Source organism: Chelonoidis abingdonii, chromosome 13 (assembly GCF_003597395.2).
Source record: "Chelonoidis abingdonii isolate Lonesome George chromosome 13, CheloAbing_2.0, whole genome shotgun sequence".
In the NCBI taxonomy this organism is placed as follows: Eukaryota; Metazoa; Chordata; order Testudines; family Testudinidae; genus Chelonoidis; species Chelonoidis abingdonii.
In genome coordinates this window covers 16,248,987-16,274,761 of record NC_133781.1, presented here as the reverse complement: position 1 = coordinate 16,274,761, position 25,775 = coordinate 16,248,987, and the positions used below count along the sequence as shown (strand labels likewise).

The following is a 25,775-nucleotide window of genomic DNA, read 5'->3' as shown; positions in this document are numbered from 1 at the left end:
ACCCTTGTGTGTGATGGAAAGGTGAGAACGGCAGGCTGGGTATTTTTCACATCCAAGCTCTGTGCTCAGCATGTAATACTCAAAGGAAGGCGATAGGAAACTGGAACGTGCTGGTGAGCAAGCATCTTCTCTTAGGGCCATCATGCCCCTTCGGGAGATGTGCATCGAACATTTGGGCTTATTGCTTCTGAAATTCCCTTTTCATTTCCCAGTGTCAGAAGTTGCTCCCTGCAGGTGTCAGTATTTGATGGGAGGAACCCGGGCATTTCTGGGACAAAGGCAGGGTCTGTTGTCTTGAGCCAATCAGAAGGTTCCCTGGAAAGAGACCTCTCCACACTCGCTTTGCCATCTCAGCAACATCTGAGCAGAATCCTCCAGGTAGCACCCCTGGCTCACAGAAGGCAGCCTTGCAATTCATTCAATCTCCATCTGCTCCAGCTTGTAAGGCTGGCTTTGGGTGAGCTCTCAGTTTGCCACGGTTGCCCATGAATTCTAGATGGGCCCTGTCAGGGAGAAGGGAGCCCTTGGGGAAGAGAAGGATGACTTGTTACAGCAGGAGTCCAAGGGACATGCCACCCAGCCTCACCGCTGATACAGCTTCATGATGCCTGCCCTGTGCAGGCTCTTCCACAGCTCCGCCTCCAGCAGCATGTCATGGTTGGCATAGAACACAAGAGGCTGCTTCTTCCGCTCGTAGTAGTGGTCTGAAAACTTTCGGTAATTGTCCGTGATAAATCCATAGGCACTGACCTGCAGACAGGGGAAAGAGTAACAGAACAGACAGGAGGTGGGATCGGTGCCCGGCCTGTCCTAGGCTGCCCAGACCCCAGGCTTCAGATACGGAGTTACCCAGTCAGCCAGCCAGCTGTGGGGCACAGTGCCCCACTGGTGCCGCCCCATGTACCTGGTACATCCTGGAATCTATGTAGCATACTGGAGCAGTCATCATCAGTGAAATGATTCATACCAGGTTGGGGCTCGTGAGCTCTACCCAAATATCTCTGGGTCCTATAACAGAATCGTTAAGAACCAAGCCAGGGACATGCTTTAACTCCACCCCACACTAATTCCATCAGCCTTTAATCATGCTAGCCAGCAGTTTACTAGGCACTGAAGAAAGGTAGCCCTGAAGGCTCTTACCTGGTCACAGGTATGTAGGGCTGTCAGTAGCATGAGGGCACCGGTACTGGGCATGTAGAGATACCCATATTGCGTATTTATTATTTCAGATCTCAGAAATCTGTAAACAAAGAGGGATTATAACAGGTGAAAGGAGATTTCAGAAGCAATAAGCCCGAATCTTCAATGTGCATCTCCCACAGGAGCGTGATGGCCCTGCGAGAATATGCTCACTCACCAGCACAGTGGCCTGCAAGAAACTGGATTGGCTTGCAATGAATGGGAGCATGTGGATGTAAATCCAAGATGGATCACAGTGGGTTGGACTCCAGTGGCAGGGATGTAATGCACTGAGTGGGACTGGAGTACATTTCAGTGATGGGGGAAGACTGCAGTGAGCAGGTGGGATTGAGATGGAGGGGTTGGATTGCAGGGCAGGCTGCAGTAAACAGAACTGGGGCAGTTCCAGAGCTATTTGCTGAATGAGCTGCAGTGTTTTGAGACAGTTTTCCCCAGAGGCAGTGCCTCATTTTCCTTACCTCACTGTTAGATAATGTATGAAATCTGAGTGCAGCAGCTTGAACTTTTTTGCAGATGCCTCTGGTCCAAAATACGTCCGTGGGCTGTGATCAAAAGAAATAGTTTCATTTCAAGTCAATATTTAGACAGCTCAGTGTTTATATTACCACCTGAAAAGAATCTGAATTTTTAGACGGACCAGTGGTGCCTGTTGTCCGCAGCAAAGGTATCAGACAGAGAAAATATTAAACAATGGAATAAAAATACAACTCCCTGGAGCACAGAGTTAACACTTCCTTTGAGGCAGAAACTCAAAAAGACACTGAAGGGCTTTCATTTTTTATTATGGAGTTAAAGTTGCAGCCAAATGTACAACGTAAGCCTTGTTTTGATCCTGCTGTCCTCTAACTTTGCTTACAAATGAAGGGTGCTTATGAAAAATGATTGTCATTAATAGAAGGGAGGAGACTAATTTCTGTGTGCAGAGATTTTCTGTATTAAATTACTTCTGGGTCAGTTGTTGAGGACATCTGGGCCATGCTTTCAGAGCTGCTCCAACTGAGGTTGTGACAATGAGGTGCTGCTCAGGCCCGAAGACAGGGCAGAGAGAGGAAAGATGGTCCAGTGTTTAGGGCACTAGCCTGGGATGTGGGAGACCTATGTCCCTGCTCTGCCACAGCCTTCCTGTGGGACCATAGTCCAGTCACTTAAGTGACTGTACTTCAATCTGTATAATGGCCCTTCTCTCAAAGAGGTGTTGTGAGGATGAATACACAGACTGTAAGTACCTTAGAGAGGGCTGAGACACCTTTGCAGAAGGCAGTATGCACTAACGCTGTCTATGCTATATCCACCCTGCAGTTGGAGGACATCCATTGCCCAGTAGCATTATGCCCGAGACGGCTCAGGGTGGGCAGAAAGGTTGGAAGCGTTACTTACTCATCACCTTTGTCATAACCCTCTTGGACACGGCTGCCCAGTATGGCTGACTTCAGCATGATGTAATCGCGTATGTCCGAGGGGATGAAAATATACCGCAGGTCCTGCAGCGGGGGTGGGGGGACGACAAAATACATTATGCTTTGGTGTAGCAGGCGCTACAGCATGACATCCTGTCACATCCTTAGCCCCACTTAGATGTAAGAGCCTCATTCACTAATAAAGGACAACTAAACGTACACATGCTGTTTCGTGGTAAGATTGAGCATGGGGACCCAGGGACATCCAACGCTTCTCAAACATGAAGGAGGTTTCTGGTGGAGCTGAAAGCAACCGGGGCGACCTCACAGGAGGAGTCATGGATTGATGGTCTCAAGGCCTCCTGCCCTTTACGCAGGTTCCAAGTGGTGTGAGTCAATGGCCAGCAAGGCCAAGATAGTCAGCAAAGCTCCATCCCGCAGTGGGTGTTGCCACGGCCTGGATGACTCTCCAGGTCCAACCAAATATTTGCACAACCCCCAGCCCGGACAGCTTACCTTGGACTGGGGTATCTGGGTGAAGCCGTACTCTCTGTAGGCGATCAGGGAATTCTTCATTGTGTTCACCGTGAAACCATAGAACGACGTCTTGGTCCCGACGTCGTCTTCAAAGCCTTTGATCACTGCCCCATTTAGCCTGTGGGTGGAGAAGTGAGAAGACCAAGGCTCTGATTCAGGACCGGTCTTTCACCACAAAGCACTAAGCACAATTCTCTCCCTATCAGTGCTGCTGCTAATTGGGATTGTGTGCCAGTTTAGAGTTGTTACCTAAAGTCCCTCACACCTTATTACAGGGGGATGGCACAGAGGGCCACGTGCAGGGCCGGCTCTACCATTTTTGCTGCCTAGAGTCCTGGTTCAGTTTCCAGCAGGGGTGACTCATTCCTCATCCAAGCTGGGTACCATCCACTTATTGTATGAGGAGGGATGGGAGCGTCACTCAGATGGGACGCTACAAAATTAGGTCTCTCTCACTTGGACAGTAAATATCTCTCAGCCCCTCTACAGCACCAGGGATTTGGTCTAGCGTCTTTGGCCTACCTTTCCTCTCCCTCACTGGTGTGCAGAGCACTGCACTGATGCCTTCCCTTTGACCAAAGTGCAGGCGCAGTCTTGGAAGCACTGACAGCAGTTACACCTTCCTCCTAATTGCACACATCCTACCCTGGGGGCAGGTAATCCCACAGGATGAGGCAGTGCTGGTACAAGGTGACTGGAACGTCCCTTACACTGGGGCACCCAGGAAAGGCCAAACCAGCCTAAAAGGGGAACGGTGGGAAAAGGGATTTGCCATATGGTCTCTGTTAACATTGTGTAATCCTGCCTCTTCTGTTGAAGCATCTGGGCCACATGACAAGCTATTGGGCAGCAGTAATAGCCATGGCTGCAAGATGGTGTGAAATGTACAGCCGAAGCTGTCCTACTGAGAATGCCCTGGGACCCCATTAGACCCTGCTCACTATTAATACACAAGATCTTTAAGAAGGATCCTCCACTAGTTAAGGAGCACAATGACCCTGCTGGCCCAGTCCCTGTCATGGGTAAGTGCCCCTGGTTCCCTCAGACTACATGGGCTGCTGAGCTCTCCATACCTGAAAACAAAGTCATGGGCATCTATCTCCTTGCCTTGCCGGGATCCATTGAGAATCCCTCCGTTCCCAACCACGGCGCAGCGGACGCAGCCTTCAGGGAACCTGGTTTTGTCAAACAGCCAGCTGTTGGCAGAGTCATTGAGCAGATGCAAGGCGGAGGCAATGGCTGCAGATCAAGGCAAGAAGAGGCTAGTCAGCACCAGCCACGTATTGCATGGCTACATCATCATCTAAACTGGGCCCAGCTCAGAGCTCACCAATCCAGACTTCCGCCGGCTCCCCAGCCCTCCCCGGGTGTGTCTGGCTAGCTCGGGGGCAGTGTAAAGGCTACCATCTGAGTCAGAAAGGAACGGCTCTTTGTGGTAGGGGCCTATGGAGCTCTCTGCTCCCTTTGCCCTACTAGGTGTGCTGAGACAGAAGCAACCCTGCCCTGGCCCTTTCAGGCATGACTCTTTGCAGCTGGTGCTGCCCACGCAGCCCCCAAATGCCTCTGTTGTCACCTCACCATTAGGGAGTCATGCTGCTGGCAGCTGGAGAGGTGCAGAGGGTGGGTGTCGGGTAGGAAGGGAAACAATTCCCAGCAGCCAATCGTCAGCAACAATGGAGCGGGTTGTTTGAGAGCCTTGCGGTTTGAGTTAATAATTGCGCAGACACTGGGACCTTTTATTCAGGAAAATGTCACAAGATGTTGATTGCAGCATTTCCAAACTGTCCCCTCCCACCCCGCGGGCTCTGACTCCCCGGGGAGGAGGGGCTTTAGTTAAAACGTATTTAATTCTCTGGTTACACAGCAGGCATTTTAATCAAGGCCTGGGCTGTTGGATGATCTCTACCCAGCCATACCCATACATGCCCCTCCAGCTAATCTCTCTGTGTGTGGCAAAGAAGTTTGTAGAGCAACCACCAGCATTTCCAACCTGAGGTGAGCCTCTTGTCAGAGATCACCCTTTACCCTCAGAGGTGGTTTGCCCACCCTCCCCTGCCTCCCCTCAGGCACAGGATGAGATGGCTGCTCTACAGAGAAGCTGGGAGCAGGGGAAATCTTAGTGTAATCACTTGATTTGTAAATCTGCTTCCCCGCCCCACTCCTATCCTGCTCCCCTACCTCTGCTCCCCTCCCCCCATCCCGTTCCCTCGCTACCCTATCCCACCCACATCCCCACATCCCGCTCCCCACCCCAGCTGCCCTTCTCCCCCCACTCCCATCCCATTCACCTACCCCAGCTGCTCCACTCCCTTCTCCCATCCCACATAGCCGCCCCACTCAAAACAGCAAGCGAGTGGTGGTGGAAGGTGCCTGTCCCAGTGCTGGAGGAGTAGCCCTCCCAAGAGCTGCAGCACAGGCAGCTTCCCTGCCACTGTCCTGCCCACGTATCTCCACAGCAAGAGCCGCCACTCGAGGTGAGCAGGGAGCTCATGCTCCATGGCCCGTTCACTCCTTGGCCTCTCTGCCAGTCAGAGCTCATTAGTTTGGAGGCTTCTGTGATATGAGCGTCTGCTAGGAAGCTTGCAGGGGCAGTGCTGGGATGCAGGGTTAGGCTGACACAGCTAGAGCTGAACCCTGGGAACCTATTCCTCTTACAGCTCAAACCCCTGTGTAAGACAAGCTGTGTGGCCTAGTGGTTCAAGCCCTAGGCTGAGACCTTCGTTCTATTCCCAGCTCTGTCAGGGAGCTGCTTGATCCTCTTAGGTAAGTCACTTCACCACTCCATGCCTCAGTTTCCCTACTGGTATATGGGGATAATGATACAGACCTCTTATGTGAAGGGCTTTGAGATCTACCAATGAAAAGTGCTATATCGGAGCTAGGAATTATAAATGGAAAGCAGGGCCTGGACGGCTAAGAGAATTGGTGATGGGATCCAAAATCTTCCATCTCTACGTCACTTTCCTTTGGTTCTTTTATCCAACCTACTGTATTTATAATGCACCCAACACAATGGAGGTACCAGTCCCAGCCTCGGTGGGCCGCATGGGAATGTTGTCCCCACCAGATGGCTATTGGGTAGACTATTCCTGGGACCAGGAATGTGGCTTCTGGCATGTCACAAAGGGGTCTGGAGTGCACCATCACTCCCATTACCTGTGTCGGACAAGCCCTGCCAGCCATACGGGACGCTGCGTTCCTTCAGCCTGTCCCACGTCTCCTCGGTGAAGTGCTGTGCCCACATCAGCACTGGGACATGGAATCTAAAGAGCTTCCCGAACCTGGCGTCCGCCTTCACTATTGACATCAATGACTGGGGGCACGAGCTGGCCTGAAAGAAGAAGGAACCACATTTTGGTCTTGCAATCATCCCACACTCCTCCTTAACACCTCCCTTCCTTACCAGATGCCAGGGAGGCATGAAAGGGATTCACCCACCTATGGACTTCTGCTAACCCCAGCAGCAGCTTGAATCATTCATTATTATTACTATTTTTTTTCTGGATTGCGGGAGCCTGTACGAGCCCTAATCATGGACCAGGAGGATCCCATTGCGTTAGGTGCTGTACAAACACAGAACAAAAGGATGGACCCTGCCTCAAGGACCTTCTATACAAATTGGTCTGAGCATAGGACTATGAGCTGGGAACTCCTAGATCCTCTCCATGGCTCTGTCACTGTCCTGCTATGTGACCACCGGCAAGTCACTTCCCCGCTCTCTGCCTCAGTTTCCCCATCTGTAAAAGGAGCCTGGTGATACCCAATTCACAAGGGATGTTGGTAGAATCAGCTAATCAAAGCTCACAAATCACTTAGAGATGAAGAGTGCTCAATAAACAGTAGCAGTATTGTCTCCTCTACAGACTTATTCTGTGTTAAAGGGCTTCCAATACCTTATTACTGATCCTCATCACAGCTCAAATTTACTTTCCTTGGCTGGTCTTAAAGCTTGAAGTCATAGCCAGACCAAGCATGTCCATGGAAAGCATGAATATAGGCTGGGGAGCTGAGCACTAGGCAGACCCCATCTACACTGGCCAGGCAAGCCAGTGTGAAAGCCATACAAAAGCGGAGTTCTAATGGGGTTCTGCCACAGCTTGGCAAGCCAGTGGAGACGGGTTGGACAGTGGGCCCGATGGTGAGCAAGAGTTGCAGAACTCGGCACTGTGGACCAGATCCAACTCCCACTGACTTCAAATGGCACTGAAGCAAGTTCCTGCCTTGGTAGAACATTGATATTCCACCACTGTTCTACCAGAGTTTGGCTTATGTGGACAGTACAGACCTGGGCTTAGCACTCCCACACATGCTGCTTAATGCTCCTCCTCTACCACCCACCAGCTAAGACTTCCTGCTTATTTATTTTCACTGGGAAGGTGCAGAGAAGGCCAGCCTCTTGCCAGTCACATCCTGGGCAAAACATAATACAGTTCACATTCAACTCCTGCACTAGTCCAGTGCCATCACACAGGCTATCACTGGTATGGCTGTTTGGATTAAAAAAGAGCTCCCTCCCCCACCTTCACCACATACTTCAGCTCTTCTGAGGTTCGGAAGAGTTTGACTTGCTTTTCCATTAGTATCTTTCATGTTCTTGCTCCTTGGGTTCCACCCAGAGCTGGGTGCTCAGGCACAAACTTGCTGTGAGGAAAGTCACAGGCATTCAAAAGCAAATGTCTGTCCCTTGAGAGTCCCAATCCAGTTAGGCAGGCCTAGGAGGTCTGGGGAGAGCTAATGAGTGGCTGAAACACTGTCTGCTTCTCTGAACCAAACCTCCAACCTTTCCAGAATTGCCTATCCTTCCTGCAAATCTAGGATCACTCAGTCTCTTAGAAGAAGTGCCATGGGGCGGGGGTGGGGGAGGAGGGTGTCAAACACCTTTCAAATAAACAGACCTTATTTTCAGAGAACATTTCCCCTTCCTCATCAGGTTCTTTTCCCAGAGCCCAAACTAACTAAAAACTTTGGAAAAACAAGGACAAAGTGATGAGAATGACAGCGCTAAGCATACGCTCATTACCTGTTCCTTGGTGGGTTTAGCCTTGCCAGGCTCAGAAGAATATTTAGATGGCTTCCCTCTGTGGGGGGAAAATAAAAAAAAAAAGAGAAGAGCTAAATATTCTTTTCACGTTGAATTTCACTTGTGTGCATTTCTCTTTCATGTGCTGGGAAATCATAAGAAGGTCCAACAGCTTCTGCTGTAGCTCTTCCTACCCCTCTTAGTGAGATTCCTGATGGGCTAATGATTAGTGCCTGGGGGGCTGGGAGTCATGAGACCCGGGGTTTAGTCCCAATTCCAATACGGGGTCAATGTGTGACCTTGAGCTAGTCACTTTGCTCTAAGCGTTCAAATCTGTGCACTAATGTTGAGCACCTTGGGTTTTGAGAGCCCAGTTTGAGATGACCAGCGATTCAGAGGTGCTGAGCCCTCTTGACTCCATTTGCAGGCAATAAGGAAGAAGATTGGTCCCGCGGTTAAGGCAGTGTTTAATTTGTAATGAAAGAGGTGCTGGGGCTCAAGCAATTTTTTCTTTTATTTTCATAACTAATGTGGCAAGCCCAGGCACAAATTAAGCACTAGGTTAAGGCACCAGACTGGCACTGTGATAGGGTCAGTCTGTCCCCTTAAGGGTAGTAGGCCCGAGGGGGCAGTCCACCTCTGTCCCAAGGCATGGCCCTTTAAGCTTTTGGGCACCAGGCAGATGTATGCAGGGACCTAGGAAAATAGGAGACATTGGTAGAGAGGAAGCAGTCCCAGGAATAAGTAGTGTCTGGGGGGCAAACTTGTCATTGTTTCTTTAAGGGCCTGGGACCAGGAGTCTTGCAGAGTGGGTAAGACAACGTTTGTCTCCCTCCTAGCGAACTGGGATGAGCTTTGGGAAGGGAACCAGCATATGTTCTGCCTCCTCCCGCAGAGCAGGGGATGATGAGGCATTAGCTGAAGCCATTCGCCACCTCCCACATAAGGTGAAAGTTCAGATGAGGGGGGAAAGGGACAAGTGGAGGAGAAGCCGGCTGAGGACCTGCAGCTGGCCTGAATGAGAACCTAGCTCTAGGAGAAGAGCTAAGCGGAGAGCTAACCTGCAACAAAGTCATTAAATGCCTGAGGCATAACCCAGCTGCCAGGGAGGGAACTTGAGGGAGCAGCTGGCTGGGAAGAAGCCACGTGAGGAGCCTGAACTACAGACAGAGCGGGGCAGTGAAGCCTGCAGCCCTGTGAGAGAGGCTGACAAACAAGGCAAAGGCAAGAGTAGCGGTGAGGGATTATAAGGAGCTACCTTTAGCTGCCCCATGCACGTCCCTGGGCTGGAACCCAGAGGAGCAGGTGGGCTGGGTTCCCCTCCCCCAACAAGAGAGGGAGGGACAAGCCTCAGCACTAGGTGTCCCAGGTGGGGACTGAAGGCTGGGTGCCAAGGCCAGGAGACTCTGGGTTTGTTTTGTTTGGACTTTTCTCTTACCCCTGGAAGCGGCCGGAAATGGGAAGGGGACCTGACTGGAGGGCTGAGCCATGGAACCTGCCTAGCAACAAGGGGCAGGATGGTAAAGAACCCCTGCCACATGGTGTCCTGGCACGAGGGGAGGATAGTGAGCATGTCACTGTGGGCAAGGCCCTTGATTGCTCTCTGCCCCGGCTCCCGCTGTAAAATGGGGGTGACAGCCCCTGTCCATTTAAACTGTAAACTCTATGGGGCATCGGTCACGTACAGGTCTGGTGTGGGCTCTCTCCTGGAAGTTAATGCACCCTGGGGGGAAGAGCGGGTGAGATGGGCAGCACAGCCCGGGGGAAGAGGGGCCCTTGCCCTCTAACCAAGCAGTTAGATTAATGGAAATAAATAAACCACGTGGTGGCCAGTTCCGGTCCAGACAGCACTGAAGGCTGGCACCATCTGGCAGGTGCCTGGGGTCCCTTGTGAGCTGAGGTGCTGGCCTCCTTCTAGTCCAATCATGAGAAAGTCGTTGGGAGTAAGCGAGCCCCTGGCTGGCAGTCTCAGCGCAGAGGCAGGGGACTAAACTTCCATACCATCCTACAGATGGGCCTTCCAGGGCTGGGTTGAGGGGCACTGGCAAGACAAGGTAAAAGCTGGTCCTGTTGTTGCGTGATCTGGGGATACCTAGAGGGCTTTGCTGTCCAGGGCTGTCAGCCCAGCGCCTTCTCCTTGCATAACCTTCATGTGGGAAGGAAAATAACAAAACCCAGCAATCTGATGCTGCTGGAACCATCCCCTGTCTAGGAGGCCACAGTAACCCCCACCCTCCAACGAGAACAATTGGCAGGGGAAAAACATGAGAGATGGCAACTAATTTCCTCCTTACCCCAGCACCACTCACCTGTCCATGCTGCTTTCTCTACTCAGGCCATGGCTCCCGGCATTTCTGGACATCCCTCCAGGCACCAACGGTAGCAACTCGTACTGCAGCAGGCTAGAACAGAGACCATGCAGAGAGCCTCAGGGGGGAAGGTGCAGCCAAGCCATCACCTCCCATGTCTATCAGACCTCCTCTGTCCTCTTCAAGTGAGAACATGTGAGCACAGGAGTACCACCAGCAGCATAGACCGGTTGAGCATCAACTGGATTCATGAGACAACCTGAGATCTGATACATCTGAACGTGGCCTGGCTGGGCCAAAAGGTAAGGGCCTCGAACCCAGCAGTGTCAGTCTCAGGTAGAGGAACAGTAGACATGCAAAAGCTGGGGGCTCCTGTGGAGAATTCAGGGGACACTGGGTTGGAGAGGTGACTTGGGTGCTACATCAAACCAGAGGTTTTCCCTTTTCAGTGCTGGGACCTCAACAGTTTTGCCCATTGTGACATGTATATCTTCTAACATCAGACATGCAGGGAACCAATCTATCCTATAGCACTGTACAATATACCTAAGTGAAGAACTCCAGGCATGCCAGAGGAGCATGAAAGGTGTATAGTATTTTACACCATTAGCCGACCTCTTAGCACCTTTCATGTCTCCAGCACTTCAACATTAACTAATACCAAGATGATGAGACCAATGATGGAAGTTGGGGCAATCTGTGAAACTGAAGGGGTCTGATTTCATTGTTTTATTGGAAAACGTGGGGACACTGGACCGTCCTGCAGGTTCCTAAGGAGCCATTCACTTCTAGGTTTTTTTGTCAAAATCTAGCACAGGTTGGTCAGGAGTCAGTCATTAATAGAGCTGGTTAAAATTTGCAATTTCCATTGTAGGGGAAACTCCAAGATTCCAAAACTTGGTTTTGTCCCCATCTGGAAAAATGTCTCTCGCAGAACTTTTTGCAAAATGAAATATTCTGAAAATATTTCACTCTGATCTTATCAAAATGCTTCTTTTAATATATCGAAGTCAAAACAGTACAAACAAAACACATTTTGAGAAACTTCCCAGGAAACATTAGACCAAATTGGTACATTCCCAGGAAACATTTTGATCTTTGTCCAATCAGCATATTCTGACAAATCTGCTCTATTGGGCAATTTCCAACCAGCTGTAGTCATTGGCATCTGATGGCTATTTCACGGCCCACATGAAATGGTAGGTGGGTCTTAGATGAGTTCTTAGGGGGCACATCTGAGAAACTACCCATGCAATTAGCCCAAAGTGGGCATTCTCAGAAGAGAGACCAAGAAGTCAATGGAAAGGCCAGTGGAAACTGAACTCCCCTCCTCCCCCTAGCGGGGTCCCCTCACCCAGGAGCACTGGCAGGGTGGTGTGGGGAAGCTTGTACTGCTGCTGCCCATGCTGTAACTGTCCTGTGGGCAAACAGGAAACCTCAACTTTCATGGCTGGCACCCTTCACAATCTTAAAAAGAGAGGCCACAATTGCAGAGAACAAGTCTACGTTTTTCTGTCTTTTTGTAGCTGAGAACAGAGGCAAGTGGGCTGGGACAGTGTCTGCTGGGGGTGAGTCTGAAGGAGGTGGTTCAGGAAGAGGAGGGCACGGTGTTTGGCATCAGAGGCTGAGGAATGGAGAGGCGTTTTAAGCTGGAATGCAGCGAGCTAGCTTCGTGACTGGTATTTATCATTCAGCAAAAAATGTTCCTGTTTAAATATTAACTGTTGTCCATCAAGGCAGCGATGCAGGGAATGAGAGACAATCCAGCCCCCAAAGAGCACAGACCAGACCAGACCAGGGTGGGGGATGGTTAATCCAGCCTTAGCCGGTGCTAACCAGCAGCAAAGCACCTGGTGTTCCCTCAATATGTTCTGCCTGGTGCAGTGAGAGAAATGGGCCTCCTGGCCTTTCACTGACCCTCAAAGGCACAGTAACTGACCTGAGTGGGGCTCAGACATACAGCTTTGCTCTGGCCCTGCATCCCCGGCTGCATCTACACTGGCACATTTAAGATCCATAATTACCACCAGTGCAGCTGTAGTGTAGACAGGGCTCCTGTGTTTTTAGCATCATGGCATTAACCTTGCTCTGGGCAGGTCTAGATTCTAGATGACAGAACAGGAAAGATACCAGTTAGTGAGGCTTGTTGTGGTTTCTGCATCAAGTTGCTTATGACCTGGGATCTTGATCCTGTGAGAGGCTGGGCCCCTTCCACTGAAGTCGTCATGCTAAACCCAGGGACGTGCTGAGGACTCATGGCTCCTATTGAACCCATGAAAGTGGAGGGTGCTCTCGCCTGCTCAGGATTTAGCCCACTGGGAGTCTCTGTTATTCTGTGTAGGCACAAAGGACAATGGGCTCACTGCCAGGTGGGTCGAGATGCCATCGCTCTGGAGTTCAAACAGCAGTGTCCAAAGTCAACAGTGAATGCAGATCCAAACCTGCCCCATACTCTGGAGAGATGTGTGGCAGTGAAATGGAAGCTTCATGCCAGCTGCTGGGTGCAGTGAGCTGGAAGTCTGACTTTCCTAGGGCCTCCCTTCATTCTGTCTTCAGGCCTGAAAGGTAAGGCAAGTGGTGAGGGATCATCTCCCTGACTCTGCCCCCCGAGACGGGACAGCAGCAACAGGTGGGAGTGGCACCACCTACAGGTTGGATATCCAGTCTCTTTGGAACCACACCGCTCACGGCAGTCACTTTCGGTCCAGGAGAACCACCCGGGAGAAATTGGGTTTATTCACATTTGCTGAAGGGAATCCCACCCCCTTCCAGAAACATAAGCTTCCTGGCATGGCACCAGGAGATCCAAGCTCGGGTAGTTCTGGCCCTCCGTACCAGCTCTCTGACTTGATATGGCTCCCTAAGTCACCATGGTAACATGGCCCAGAGCAGAATGGGAGGTCACTGGGGAGTGGGTGGGGTGCAGCCTTGGGGTTCCTTTCTTTAAACTGCCTGCTGTTCCCCTTGGGGTCAGAGGTCACCTGTTAGCAGATCACTTTATGGCAGGAAGCCAGTTGTCACCTGCTCATTGGGGCTGCCCTCTCTGAGCAAGGAGAATTCCTCTGCAAACAATAGTCTCTTGTAGTCATCAGTTCCCAACCTACTGGATTATTTTCTTTACTCCTTTGCAGTTTGAAAAAGATTCATGTTCCTGTTGGGTTGTTGTTTTTTTTAAATAAAGAAAACCAAAGAACAGCCCAGGCCAAATCCCTGGATAGAAACACACTCAAAAGCAGGAGGAGTTCAGTCAGATCCAACATTGAAATCCGTGGCTGGCTCCCACAACTATAATGGGCTGAAACAAGGCCTCAATCTGGACACCCTCCAAATTGAACTTCTCAGCCTCTCCAGTATCTTTTTCTTCCTTAAGCCTCTCTTGGGAGTGATCAGAACAACTCAGGATTAGCTATGACATGTCTGTACATGAGCCCACGGAGGCCAGCAGCCAGTTCCCGCCACTGGCCAATCCCTCATGTTTCCAATGGAGATAAAAAACACACTTGGGCAACGCTGTGCTGTGTGGGAGGATTCCTACCCTGGAAGTATAACAGTTAACCATCTGTATCAGGGCACTCAATTTGCATATCTACTCATCAAGCCTCCCAGACCCTTTTGAAATGGAGCCTAAGTAGATGACTCATTGACCCCCTGTGAGAATGAATTCCAAAGGCTGAATCTAGGCTGCTGTTCTGCAGGCTCCAGCTAGATTGATTACATGGGTCTTGAGCCACAGCTGCCACCAAGAAAGAATCATAGACCTTTGATAGGGGAAATAAAGGGCACATGCCATCCCAGCCACCCCATCTCTACCACTCTGTCCACGATGACAGCTGTCAGTTTATCAGGATCACCTTCAAAACATGCACAGTCTTGATCAGCTTTGAGGCTTAGTAATAGAGTTGGGGTCATTCCCAGACTGCTCTGAGCAACTGCTTTGATTTCCATGGAAAACTGCCCCAATCCTGAAAGCTCTCCGTAGGAAATCGGAGGGCTTACAGTACCAGGTGCTCAGCTTGTGTGTGTTGCGTGCAAGAGAGAGACGGATCTAGTAGATGAGAGCATGCCTTCCAGAGGCTGCAGGCCACCTGCATACTTAGACGTTCAGAGGCAGGAGAGATAAGTTTACAGCAGCTCTGCATCCCAGCCTGCCAGCTGGGCCCCCTAAGAAAGGGGAAAAAAGGTTCCTATTCATCAGCAAACAGAAGGTTCGCTTCAAAGCGACTCCTGTGGCAGCCTATGTTCTGGATGAAGGGGGCCAGCTGGGGAGAGGATGCGTATCATCAGGGGCCTGAATTAAAATGCCTTACTGTGGAGGAGACAAGAAGCATGTTGTTAGAGACATTGTCTGAGGAGCCTGGGACAGGTAGAGGCAGGTGGATAACGGAGCCTGCCTCTTGGTCCTTCTTCCCAGGTTTCTGTAAGAAAAATGGCAGAGCTTGCTCCAGGATTGGATTTCCAGGTAGCTCCACCAGGTTCCCAGGATGTACGACATTCCCGAGTGCCCTCTGCCTAGTTAACGTGAGACCTGGTTTCTTATGTGCCAAACAGGGCTGAATGCACAACTGCAACCACTTGGAAGCAAGGATATGTGACCCCCTCCTTTTGCCCTGTTGAGGGGTCCTCCTTAAACACCGTATGATAGGGCTGCCTGTAGTGTCGTGAAGAATGTCACTTTCACAGTCGCCTCCTCCTCTGAGTGAAATCCCTCTTATTTTCTAATATACAATACAGGCTATCTCCTGTGATATCTAGGCACTATTTCACGCTGAGAAAACATTCTGATCTAACTGCTGATCAAAGCAAGTGCCTGTTTTCCTTTAACCAATGCTCCAGTTGGTGAGGAAGCAAAGATGGTAATTACTGAGCAGCACAAACATAGATCTTACTAGCATTGCCAACAGAGTCCCTTTCCCCATCTCCTCCTTCAAAGAAATCTGCTTAATCTGCAGTTTGTGTCTCTTTCTGGGCTAAATCTCAGTGAACCTGGACTCAGGCAGCTGCTAGCAGCATGGCTAATTCTTTTCTTTTAACAAGTTTAGCTGCTTCCCCCTGGCTCCCCCAATGCTACCTTCTGAGCTGCTGCTTTTCACTGATGTTCCAATGGGCTCGTGACAGATGGTTGTGCTCTAGGAATTTGGGAAAGTTCTCTGGCCTCTCCTATACAGGAGGTCAGACTATATGATTACAATAGGCCCTTCTGGCCTTGGAATTGCTGATTGGGCTGGTACAGCTGGCCTGAATGGCTCTGACTTGGAGGGCAAGAGGTGCAAGTTCTAGTCCCAACTCTGCTGCTAACCTGCCGTTTGACTTTGCGCAACTTATATTCTCTTTCTCCCTCTCCCCCTGCATTGTCTAATTACACTGTGAACTCTTCAGGGCAGGGATGGTGCCTAACTGCGTATTTGCACAGTGAGGCCTGCAGACACTACTGTCATCTGAATAAATTAATGGTGGAGCTGCGTTTCGCTTGATACCTGGCAGTTCAGCCAGCATTTTTGACCCCCCTAACAATACAGTAATGGTGAGTTGCCTTTTTCCCAGTATGCCTGGCCAGGGTTGAAGACTGCAGCCCCCTTTTAGCTGAAGTACTCAGCATTTCTACAGACCTGAAGCAGCAATGAAATGATTGTGATGTTTTCAGGGAGGTGGAAGATGTCCATAGCTGGCAGAAGGAGGATTGCAAAGTGGGTAGTAGAGAACAATCTACTGCTTTGGGTGTTTAGGGAAGAGAAAATGACGCAGGGTGGAGGTTTGGATTTGAAAAGTAGCCCTTGTACATGCACGGTAAGCCCTTTTCATAAAGATTTCTTGTCCCAAATACTAGCATGCTCTTTCTAACTCCCTACATTTACACACACTGAGGGACTTCAGATTGCTGAACAGAGATTGGAGAGAATGGAAGTGGCTATGAAAACAGGCTGGTACATGGTGGGAGGAAGGGAAAAAACAAGGCTTCTGATAAGTTACAGGTGAGGCGACAGTGGGGGAGAGATTGAGATAAGTTCCAGGTAGGGGTGCTCTAGCAGTGGCCTTTGAGGAGCTCTGGGTCTCTCTTTGCCCCGTGGTGAAATCTGATTAGTTTATGACATTACAGGGCTTTGGTCTGCCCATTCCAGACCCACAACGGGCTTGGAATATTTTTGGCCGACCCAGCGCACGTTCACCCTTGTACAGAAGGAGATTCCCGAGAGAAAGTTTGCCACCTTCAGGCAAAAACTGAAATAAACCCACCCTAAGCCCCCGCCATCTTCTTCCTCAAGCCTCACCCCCTCTTAGAGACAGCTCAGCCCTGACTCCTCTGCTTGGCCTTTCCTGATGTACTCAGGCTCTCAGGCAAGGCCTCCGCTTCAGGCCAGGTGTAGACACTGCACCTACGTCCGCACTTCAAGCTGGGAGTGTAATTTTCAGCTCAAGGAGATACTGGTACTAGCTCTGATCAAGCTAAAGATAGAGCACAGCCTCAGCATCCTGAGTAACTGTATCTGGGTACCTGTCCGAGAGCCTGGATACACACACGGAGTAGCTAGCCACTCTTGCTGCTGGTGCGGCGGTTGCTACGCTCTATTTTTAGCATACTGGCTTGATTGGAGCTAAAGCAGGTACATGTCCTCGAACTGAGAACAGCCCCCAACTTGAAGGGCAGATATACCCTGGCACCTTTTGTGCAGCATGCACCAGAACTGATACTCATGGTGTTGGACTCCTTCCGATTCAGTGATGTGGACCAGATGAGAAACAGGTGCCAAAGACGCTGCTGCCTAGCCAGCAACCCGATGTGGGGGATGCCATCAGCTCCAAGATGTCACCTGCTGGTGACCGCATCAAGAGGGCAGCTGCTACTGGCAAGCATGGAGGGGCAGGGTCCCTCAGGACACATGGGAGCAGGTCTGAAGACTCAGAAACTAGTTATCCTGGTTAGAAACTGTCACAACACGTAGCAGGGGTAAAGTGGCTCTATCCACTTCAAGCCCATGCCTCAATCAATGCCACATAAAGTCAAACATGAACTGAAAGGCCTTGCTCATGCAGAGCCTTTGGCTGATGCCACCCCTAGTGGCTGGAGTACAGAGAAGATAAGAGACCTGATACTGGTAGCAGTACGGGAGCTCACTGTGAAGAGGCAGAAAGCTTTTGAAGCTAGAGGAGCCATTCTAGTCTCAGGTCCCCTTGTGTGGGTGTGTGATTCAATCTAAATAAATCTGCCTTGCCCAAATTATCTGGGAAGCCAAATTATACCAGAATATTTTGTTCATAGTAAGATGTCCATTGCAAAGGGTGCTCACAGGCTAAAGTGCAAGGCAGCTGGGTAGCAACTGCTGTCCTTACACAGCAGACTGCTCACTGGTACCATTCCTCAAATTGCAAGCACTACGGACCCATCAACGCAGAGGTCATTGGTGGAATGAGCTTGGAAGTCTTGTGCTGGCAGCAATACATTTTTTGTTTGCTGAATGGGATGTGCAGCAGCAAACCACAGGGTGGGTCTTGGCTGTATTTTAATTAAGTACATCAGGCCCCCAACTGCTGCTGCACCCATCGCCAGCCAATCGAAGGAGCACCATCTATGGGTTCTGGAGGGAGCCAAGCTCTCCACTGTGACTCCAAGGGCAAAACGGAGAAATTCACAGTGCATGCTGGGGGTGATCCACAGCCGTATCCAATACTCAACATAATTTTTAAAAAATTCCCCATGCTCTCTAGTTAGTGGCTGATAACCCCCATCAGGCATCCCTGTCTGTGTCATACGAGCACAGGAATGGTAGCCAGAGCTACTCTGCTCTGCTCTGAAGTTCTCACCCCGACCTGCTCCTGGGGCAATGCCCTGAGATCACAGAGAGTCAGGCCCAACAGCAAGGCTTCGCTCAGGTTCCCTCTTTTCAGCCAGTCCACTGGAGGTTATACACTTACATTTAAGCACGTATTTAAGTCCCATTAAAGTCACAGAGATGCTTCTTTGAACTGCAGCCATTCCTAAGATCTGTCCCCTCCCAGTCTTTGAATGATCCTTCAGACATAGGTAGTCAAGTCACCCATGCTTAGAAATAAATAATGTGTCTACCCCATCCCCTGCCAAATTGTGATCAGATATTGTCCGAGAGCTTGGGAAAAGGAATGTAGTTTATCTGAGACTCCCCACCATTCTCTCTCAGATACTTTGTTTGCAGAGATGATAAGATCTGAATCTGTCCCTGAAACAATTGAGTGGCACAGAATATTTTGTTCTTTCTCCAAGAAAGGTCCTGACTAAAAAGAAAGACTGTCCCCTCCCCTTCCCAGACATTGCATTCCAGGGATCTTACAGTATGTGGAGTTTTAAAGAGCTTTAAATCCTGTACAGACCACTCCTGCTAAAATAAGGCTTAAGTACATTTGACTGGGACTCTACTGCAAAATGCAATCAGCTAAAAAGTAGAATCAGAGGAGCAGAGTCATGACATTCAGAGCCGGAATCAGATCTACAGTCGACTATTCTCAAAGCTGAAGAGGGGCTCAGCCCTGGGGCCCTGGGCTGGGCCTACCTCTGATCAAAAACTTACATGTTTCAAGAGAAAGGTTGGAAAAATCAAAACAGCTGGAAAAACTTGCAATCTGCCAGTAAACCAAGTAACACAGGTGAGAGAACATCTTCCCATGGTATTGAAATGCTGTAAGATCTCTCTCTCCCCCTACTTACCTAGTGTAGAATTTTCACAAGCACTCAGCTTTGGCCTTGATATCAATGGCAGCAGAGTTAGGCCAATCGTTTTTGGAAATCCCACCCCTATGATTTTTCTAATGCTGGGAGATCTAAGCACTCCCAGTGGTGATTAAGCACTATATGGTGTCAAACCAGCAGTTTAAACTCACTGGGCCCAATTCATCCCTTGGCTTGCACAGGAACCAAGGGAGAGAGAATTTGTGCCTGTCCTTTTAGGGGATTACAACGGCATGTACAGGCCCCAGTGCTATTTAGAACAACCCTCTACTGGCTGCCCTACTTTGCATGCCCCCTCCCTCCCATAATGGCCCATGGCAGGGATGCAGAACTGCCCAGGTGCAGGCCTGCCCCAGTCATACCCGTCCATGCCCCAGGACACTCCAGCACCCAGGACTGGTGCAGAGGCTCCCTGCAGCAGTGGGGAATTCCCTGGAGTGTAAGGGAATTTATACCTGGCCTGCAGCTCCTCTGCCACAAGGAGCTGTGGCCGAATATTAACTTGGGCCCACTCCCTCCCGAAAGTTAATAGGCTCTCTCCTCCCCCTCCCCACCAACTCCCCAGCAGGCTGGCCCTTCCATAGTTGTCATGACTGTCAAAGGGCTTCGCAGACAGAAGTCGCTCCTGCTTCAAGCTGACTTGTGAGTGACTTCTCTGTCCTGATTGTTTGTCCTTTTCTCAGTGCTCTGCTGCATCCCAAGAGGCCAGGGCACAGCTTTGGAAGGGATGTCCACCCAGACAGAGGAAGGTTGTTCCCATCTGTTCTGCCTTCCACTGAACCCTCTCCTAATTCCCAGCATTCCTGCAGCAGGGACAGTGGAAGACAGATTAGCAGGAGGTGGGGGCTGCAGTGTTAAAACATCTGCGTTAAAACACCCCTAAGTGGCAGTTTAGGAAGGAGTCATCCCATCCCCTTCTTGGGGTTGCTACTGTCCCAAAAGCTGTGAGTCAATCCTGAACCTGAGTCCTTCATCCCTAGCTGGAGCAACAGAGCCCTCCCACATGCCACTTAAGACCTGATTTTTGGAACAGACCCTGCCCCTTCCCTCAGGTGAACCGAACCCACTTCGCTGCAGGAGCAGCCGGACGGTTACTTACTCAGGGCCTAAGCTGAAGGCTACTGAAGTCAATGGGAGCCTTTCCACTGTCTTCAGTGGGCTTTGGATCAGGCCCCTGGTGCATTCTTGGAAAGACGGGTGGTTCTGAGCCACTTTTTAAACCATTGTGTGTAAATCTGAGGTATTTACTGGTGGAGTAGTGGGGGTATTTTGTTAAAATGCCACCCCCAATAAGAAAAGCAGGCTTGGCAGGGACAGTGAGGCTGCCTAGGAAATTAGGTGCTTGACTGTCATTGAATTCCTGTGGGATTTGCGGGCCTAACTCCCTGCGAGTTTGAAAATGTCAGTCACAAGCCCAATGCAGTTTGCTCAAAGGTTGTCAAGCCCTGAGGCATTCCAGGATCTCCTCAGACCCTATATTGCCAGGGTGCCTGCCTGCCCCTCACATGCAGGCAAGCCTCTGCTGGCAGCTCACTTCCCTGCAAGTTTCTTCTGAGCTAAACGATCCTGGAGCGAGGCTATGACATAAAGCAGTAACATCAGGGCATTGCAAGGCCTGCCTAGTGCTGCAGCCACCCCAGATTCCCTGTCAGGGTAGACAGCTGGTGATGGCTCAGGGCATCATGTCAAAAGATCATGACGTCACCAGGTGATGCACCAAAGAACCACTCCGACCTTGTGTCTGCTGGCAGCCCTTCCTGGGATCTTTCAGTGTCCACAAAGCATGCAGGTGGGTTGTCTTAATAGCTGTGGAATCTTAAAAAAGGGTATTTCCAATGGCTCATTTCCCCACCGCATTCCCTGTAGATAACTCACTTGTTAGCACGCAGTGGAACTCCGCTGCGTTAAGCACACATTCAGGGGCTAAGCAAATCCACAGGAGAAGGACCCCAAGGAGGGCCTTCCAGAAAAAGGCCTTGCTCTGCAAAGTGCTGAGGACCTGCTGCGAGATGTGGAACTCCCACAGCTGGCCGTCTCTCACAGGATCACACTCGCAGGCAAGGGCAGACGGGGCTACGGAAATGTCAACAATCTTTTCCTGTGTGCTAATAATGAATGACAATGCTAATCATTCCAACACCGGAAGTTTCTAAGTACGTCATTTGGAAAGAAAAATAGGAGCCAGGCCTTTATGTTCCATGGACTAAGGCTTTTGGCATTTGAGATTCCGCACTGCTTTGCAACCTGTGCAACTGTCACCCACTGGTGAGTGAGTGTGTGTTACAGGTCCCCCTCTGTGCCAAGCCAGAGGATTGCAGCTGTAACAAGTAGCCAAGAAGTAGCAGCTCATGCTCGTAGCTCTGGAGCATCCTGGGTCAGCTGAAATGGTGGCCATCCTACAACCACTTCCCTCTGCACAAAATGGTCATCATATTTGGATTGTGTGGCATTTTACATCCGCTTTGCACAGGTGTGATTAGCTGTGCAAAAGCACTGGAGAATCAAACTCACAGAGTGGAAGTGGGCATGTACACAGCAACAGCTTTGCATGTATGTAGCACCTCTTATCTGGAATGGTTCCAAAATACACACTAAATATAAGTCACCAGTGAAATTCAGCTACCTATAAAATGAAGCAAGGCAGCTGCTCATCTCCCAGTCTTGCAGGTAGTGCAGGAACAGCATGCTTGCTTTAAACTGGGATTGTGTTCTGTGGGCCTGGCGTAGGGTGACCAGATGTCTCGATTTTATAGGGACAATCCTGATTTTGGGGTCTTTTTCTTATATAGACATCTATTACCCCCCATACCCTGTCCTGATTTTTCACATTTGCTGTCTGGTCACTCTAGCCTGGCGCTTGGCTACACAGACTAAACACACACAACCCAGGCATTGAGTTACAGAAATGGCCTTGAGGTTATCAATTTGGATACACACTGGCTTAGGTTTATGATTCAAGGGAAGTAACTACAGTGGAGTGCATAGAGATAAGGAATTTGGTTCCAGGTTTCTGATTGTCTAGTTTCGGTTTAGAGTTAGGGGTTTTGATTTAATGTGGGGTGGCAGATGTTGCTGTTTTGTTTAGAATGTAGGGGGCTTAATGATCCAGATTGGTACTTTTAACCTTGTTTTGGGATTAGGATTTTGATTTTACGAATATATTCTCCTTTTTAGCATCCCCAACGGCCCCAGGAAGCAGCGTTGTCCAGTGGCTATGTCACTGAACTGGGGAGTCAGGGGTCTTGATTTCTGTTCCATACTCTGACACTGTCCTGCTATATGGAACCTTGGGCAAATCACTTCACCTCGCTATGCGCCTCTGTTTCCCCATCCATACAATGGAGACAATAACACTTTCTACAGCACTCTGTAGGATGAAAAGCTCTGTCTGAGAGCCAAGTCTTGTCCTTCTTCTCTCCTGATTATCACTAGATGTTGTTGTTCAGTACTGACATGAGGGTGCAGAAGCGTGGCTGCCCTACAACTTGTCCACTGCTGCTTGACCTTTAAAACAAGGCGGCAGAGAGCGACAGAGGTAAAGACTGAGGTTTCCAGTTGTGCCACTTCCCAGCAGGAGAAGGAATCACAGGATTAGAAATGCATATTAGGGACAGGGAGAATTTAGCAGAGCTTTGCTAGACAGCGGCTAGAAGGGAGGGAGGGTGTGGATCATGTCTGAGATCCACAGCAATATCCAAATGAATCCCCAATCCCCACAGCTGGATGATTCCCACTGTATTTACATATAGCACAGTGAGATGCCAGTGCCAGTACCAGTCGCTGACTCACTTGCTGGCTGATACAGTAAAAACTTATCACCCTGAGTGGCTTGTTACATCCGCTTACTTGACCCAAGGCTGCGTGACACAGAGGTGAGCAATGCTCCTAGAGGTAAATGCAAGTGCAAATACTGCACAAGCTACATGATCCTCCCAGCAAAGCAGGATGGATTATGTCCCTGGAAGCAAAATGCCCTGCAGTGAAACTCGCCTCCCACATGCATGGCTGCTATATTGCAAGCTACTTCAACATTTTTACCATCTGGGTTGGCAGTGGGTGGAACCCTCCTGGGGTCCTTTCAGGGCCTGGCAGCTGAGCAGGGCTGATCCCAGGAGATTAGGAAATGGTGTCCATGAAGTTTTGCAAGTGGCTGGGAATCTCTCCAGGTTAGTGATCACAAGATGCCATAGGTACGTTCAAAGTGCTGGGGGTCAGGCCTCCAGCGGGTGTACATCAGCACTGCTCTACTGAATTCAGAGGGCTGCATCTCCAGCTGGGATCAATCAGCTTCGGCCCATTGAAGTCCAGGGTCCAGATCTGCGGCTGGGGTTCAGTAAATCCGTGTAGCTCTCACCTAGGTCACTAGAGCTATGCTGATTTACGCCAGCTGGAGCTCTAGCACTTGGGGGGGAGGAGGGGCTCAATCATGTAAACCAATGTAAATGGCGGGCTCTCTGCACCTTGCAGGATTGGGCCCAGCGAGAGACTTCTGTGTAGCACGTTACACGGCCCTTGGCCAAAACATCCCAAGGCTTGACAGAAAGCTAAGGGCAGCCAGAAGCCCGGCTTATCCCTATGCACTTAACATTCCCTGTCTTCTTTTACTACCAGCCCCTTGAGGCCCAGATTGAAAATGCCCCTCTTCTCTCCTGCGCTTTGCTGCCTGCCTCAGGCTCCAAGGTGGTGTTTTCCACTCTGTTGTCTCCCTGTCTGTCCTTTGCTCTGTGTGTGTCTGTGTGTCTGCCTCTCCATCCTTTGCTCTGTATGCGTGTCCTTGGCTCTGGGTATGTGTCTGTCTTTCTCTCCGTCTGTCTGTCTGTCTGTCTGTCCTTCACTATGTGTCTATCTGTCCGTCCTTCGCTCCGTGTGTGTGTGTGTGTGTGTGTGTGTCCTTCGCTGTCTGTCTGTCCTCCCATCACTCCATGGGTGTGTGCTTTGCTCTGTGTGTCTATCTGTCCGTTCTTTGCTCTGTGTGTCTGTCCTTCACTATATGTATCTGTCTGTCTGTCCCTCCTTTGCTCCATGGGTGTGTTCTTTGCTCTGTGTCTGTCTATCCGTCCTTCGCTCCATGTGTGTGTTCTTTGCTGTGTGTGCCTGTCTCTCCTTCACTATATGTCTGTCTGTCTGTCCCTCCTTCGCTCCATGTGTGTTCTTTGCTCTGTGCCCCTCTCTGTCCTTCACTATATGTCTGTCTATCTGTCCGTCCTTCGCTCCATGGGTGTGTTCTTTGCTGTCTGTCTGTCCGTCCTTCGCTCTGTGTGCAAGTCCCGCTCCTGCCCCACCGCAGATCATGTGTTGCGCTGCTGCCTTCCGCAGGACACTGTTGTAGCCACAAGTTCTCAGGAACTGTCTCTTCCCGTCCGCTGTGAGTGCCAACCCCCTCCGCCGCCGCCGCCGCCTTACCTGGGCTTCGGGGAAGCCTGCGTGTCTCGGTCGTGCCCACACAGGAGCACCCAGAGCGTTACCGCCGCCACGAGCAGGAGGCAGAGCCGCGCCCAGCGCGGAGCCCCCATCCCGGGGTGTCGCGCCGCCACGCCGAGCCCCCAGCCCCGGAGCGCAAACTCCAGCCGCCAGCGGGCGTGGAGCGAGCCAGGAATCCGAACGCGCCCCGCTCCCGGGCGGCTCCTTCTCCCGGTGCGCGTCCCGCCCGGCCGCTCGCTTCGGCCCCGCCCCGGCCCCTCCTGCCCTGCCGCTCTCGGGGTCCCTCCGGCGGGGGAGGAGGCACAGCGCGGGGCGGGGGGATCTCGCTGGGCGATGGAAGCGCTTTGAATTGGGAACCAGGCGTTCAGTGGGTCCTCCAGGAGGGAGATGCCATTTCCCGTCCCCCCGGCTGCTTCTTACAACTCTGCCGCAAATCCAGCAGCCACTGGAACCGGCCCCTACGCCAGCGTGCACAGGCCCAGGGCGGCCCGATCTCTCGGGCACCCAGAGTAACTCCGCGGTCCGCAGCTCTGCTAGCCAATCCTCGGACGTGGGCGTTGCGGTGAGTGAGCTGAGAATCGGGCCCGCAGGGCCAGGGAGGTGCCCAGAGTCACATTCCCAGGCTGACACACCTGTTCCACAAATACTGACCTGTAAACCCTTCGCCCCTCCCCCGAAATAAACAACGGACACGACCTCAGACACAGCTCCTAGCAAGGCTGCCTGTGTGTAGTTACCTTGTGTACCTTAAGGCCATGTCTCTCAGGGGTGTCTCTAGTGTAGACACAGAGAGAGACAAGCTGGGTGAAATAAGCTCTTTCCTTGGACTGACTTCTGTTGGTGAGAGAGAGAAGCTTTGGAGCTGCAGGCAGCTCTTCCGGTCTGGGAAAGGTGCTAAACCCTGCTCTACACTGCAGACTTATGTTGGTAAGCGTTCATGTCACACTCCCCATCAGTAGCTGGGCCGGAGAAGCAGACCAAATTCAGTGATGAATCCTGGTGATGTGCCAGCTGAGGCATGTTGCACATATGCTAAGAAGAAGGGGTGCAGAAAATCCATATCCCTGAGCGACATAGTTAGACCACCCTAACCCCAAGTGTAGACAGCACTATGTCACTCAGGGGCTTCTCCTGCAGACATAGCTACTGCCTCTCAAGGAGGTGGAGTACCTACACTGACAGGAGAAGTTCTCCCA

At 50.8% G+C, this 25,775-nt stretch overlaps 1 protein-coding gene across 1 annotated transcript; it reads right to left on the bottom strand.

Annotated features, from left to right (window-relative positions):
* Positions 1-239: 239 nt before the first annotated feature.
* Positions 240-24,747, bottom strand: ST6GALNAC2 (ST6 N-acetylgalactosaminide alpha-2,6-sialyltransferase 2). The gene is made up of 10 exons (XM_032792821.1): positions 24,562-24,747; positions 10,464-10,556; positions 8,155-8,212; positions 6,291-6,465; positions 4,208-4,373; positions 3,114-3,252; positions 2,578-2,681; positions 1,659-1,742; positions 1,141-1,240; positions 240-750 (listed from the first exon to the last, which is right to left on the bottom strand). Exons 1-10 carry the CDS (start codon positions 24,669-24,671, stop codon positions 583-585), a joined length of 1,197 nt encoding a protein of 398 aa, XP_032648712.1. The 5' UTR covers positions 24,672-24,747; the 3' UTR covers positions 240-582.
* Between the last annotated feature and the right edge of the window lie 1,028 nt (positions 24,748-25,775).

Excerpts from the sequence above, each read along its gene's own strand:
- ST6GALNAC2 (XM_032792821.1), bottom strand. The coding sequence starts at position 24,671 with ATGGGGGCTCCGCGCTGGGCGCGGCTCTGCCTCCTGCTCGTGGCGGCG. Across the intron at positions 10,557-24,561 it reads CAGGCTTCCCCGAAGCCCAG|CCTGCTGCAGTACGAGTTGC; the intron begins GTAAGGCGGCGG and ends TCTCTGTTCTAG. Across the intron at positions 1,241-1,658 it reads ATACATTATCTAACAGTGAG|ATTTCTGAGATCTGAAATAA; the intron begins GTAAGGAAAATG and ends CTTTGTTTACAG.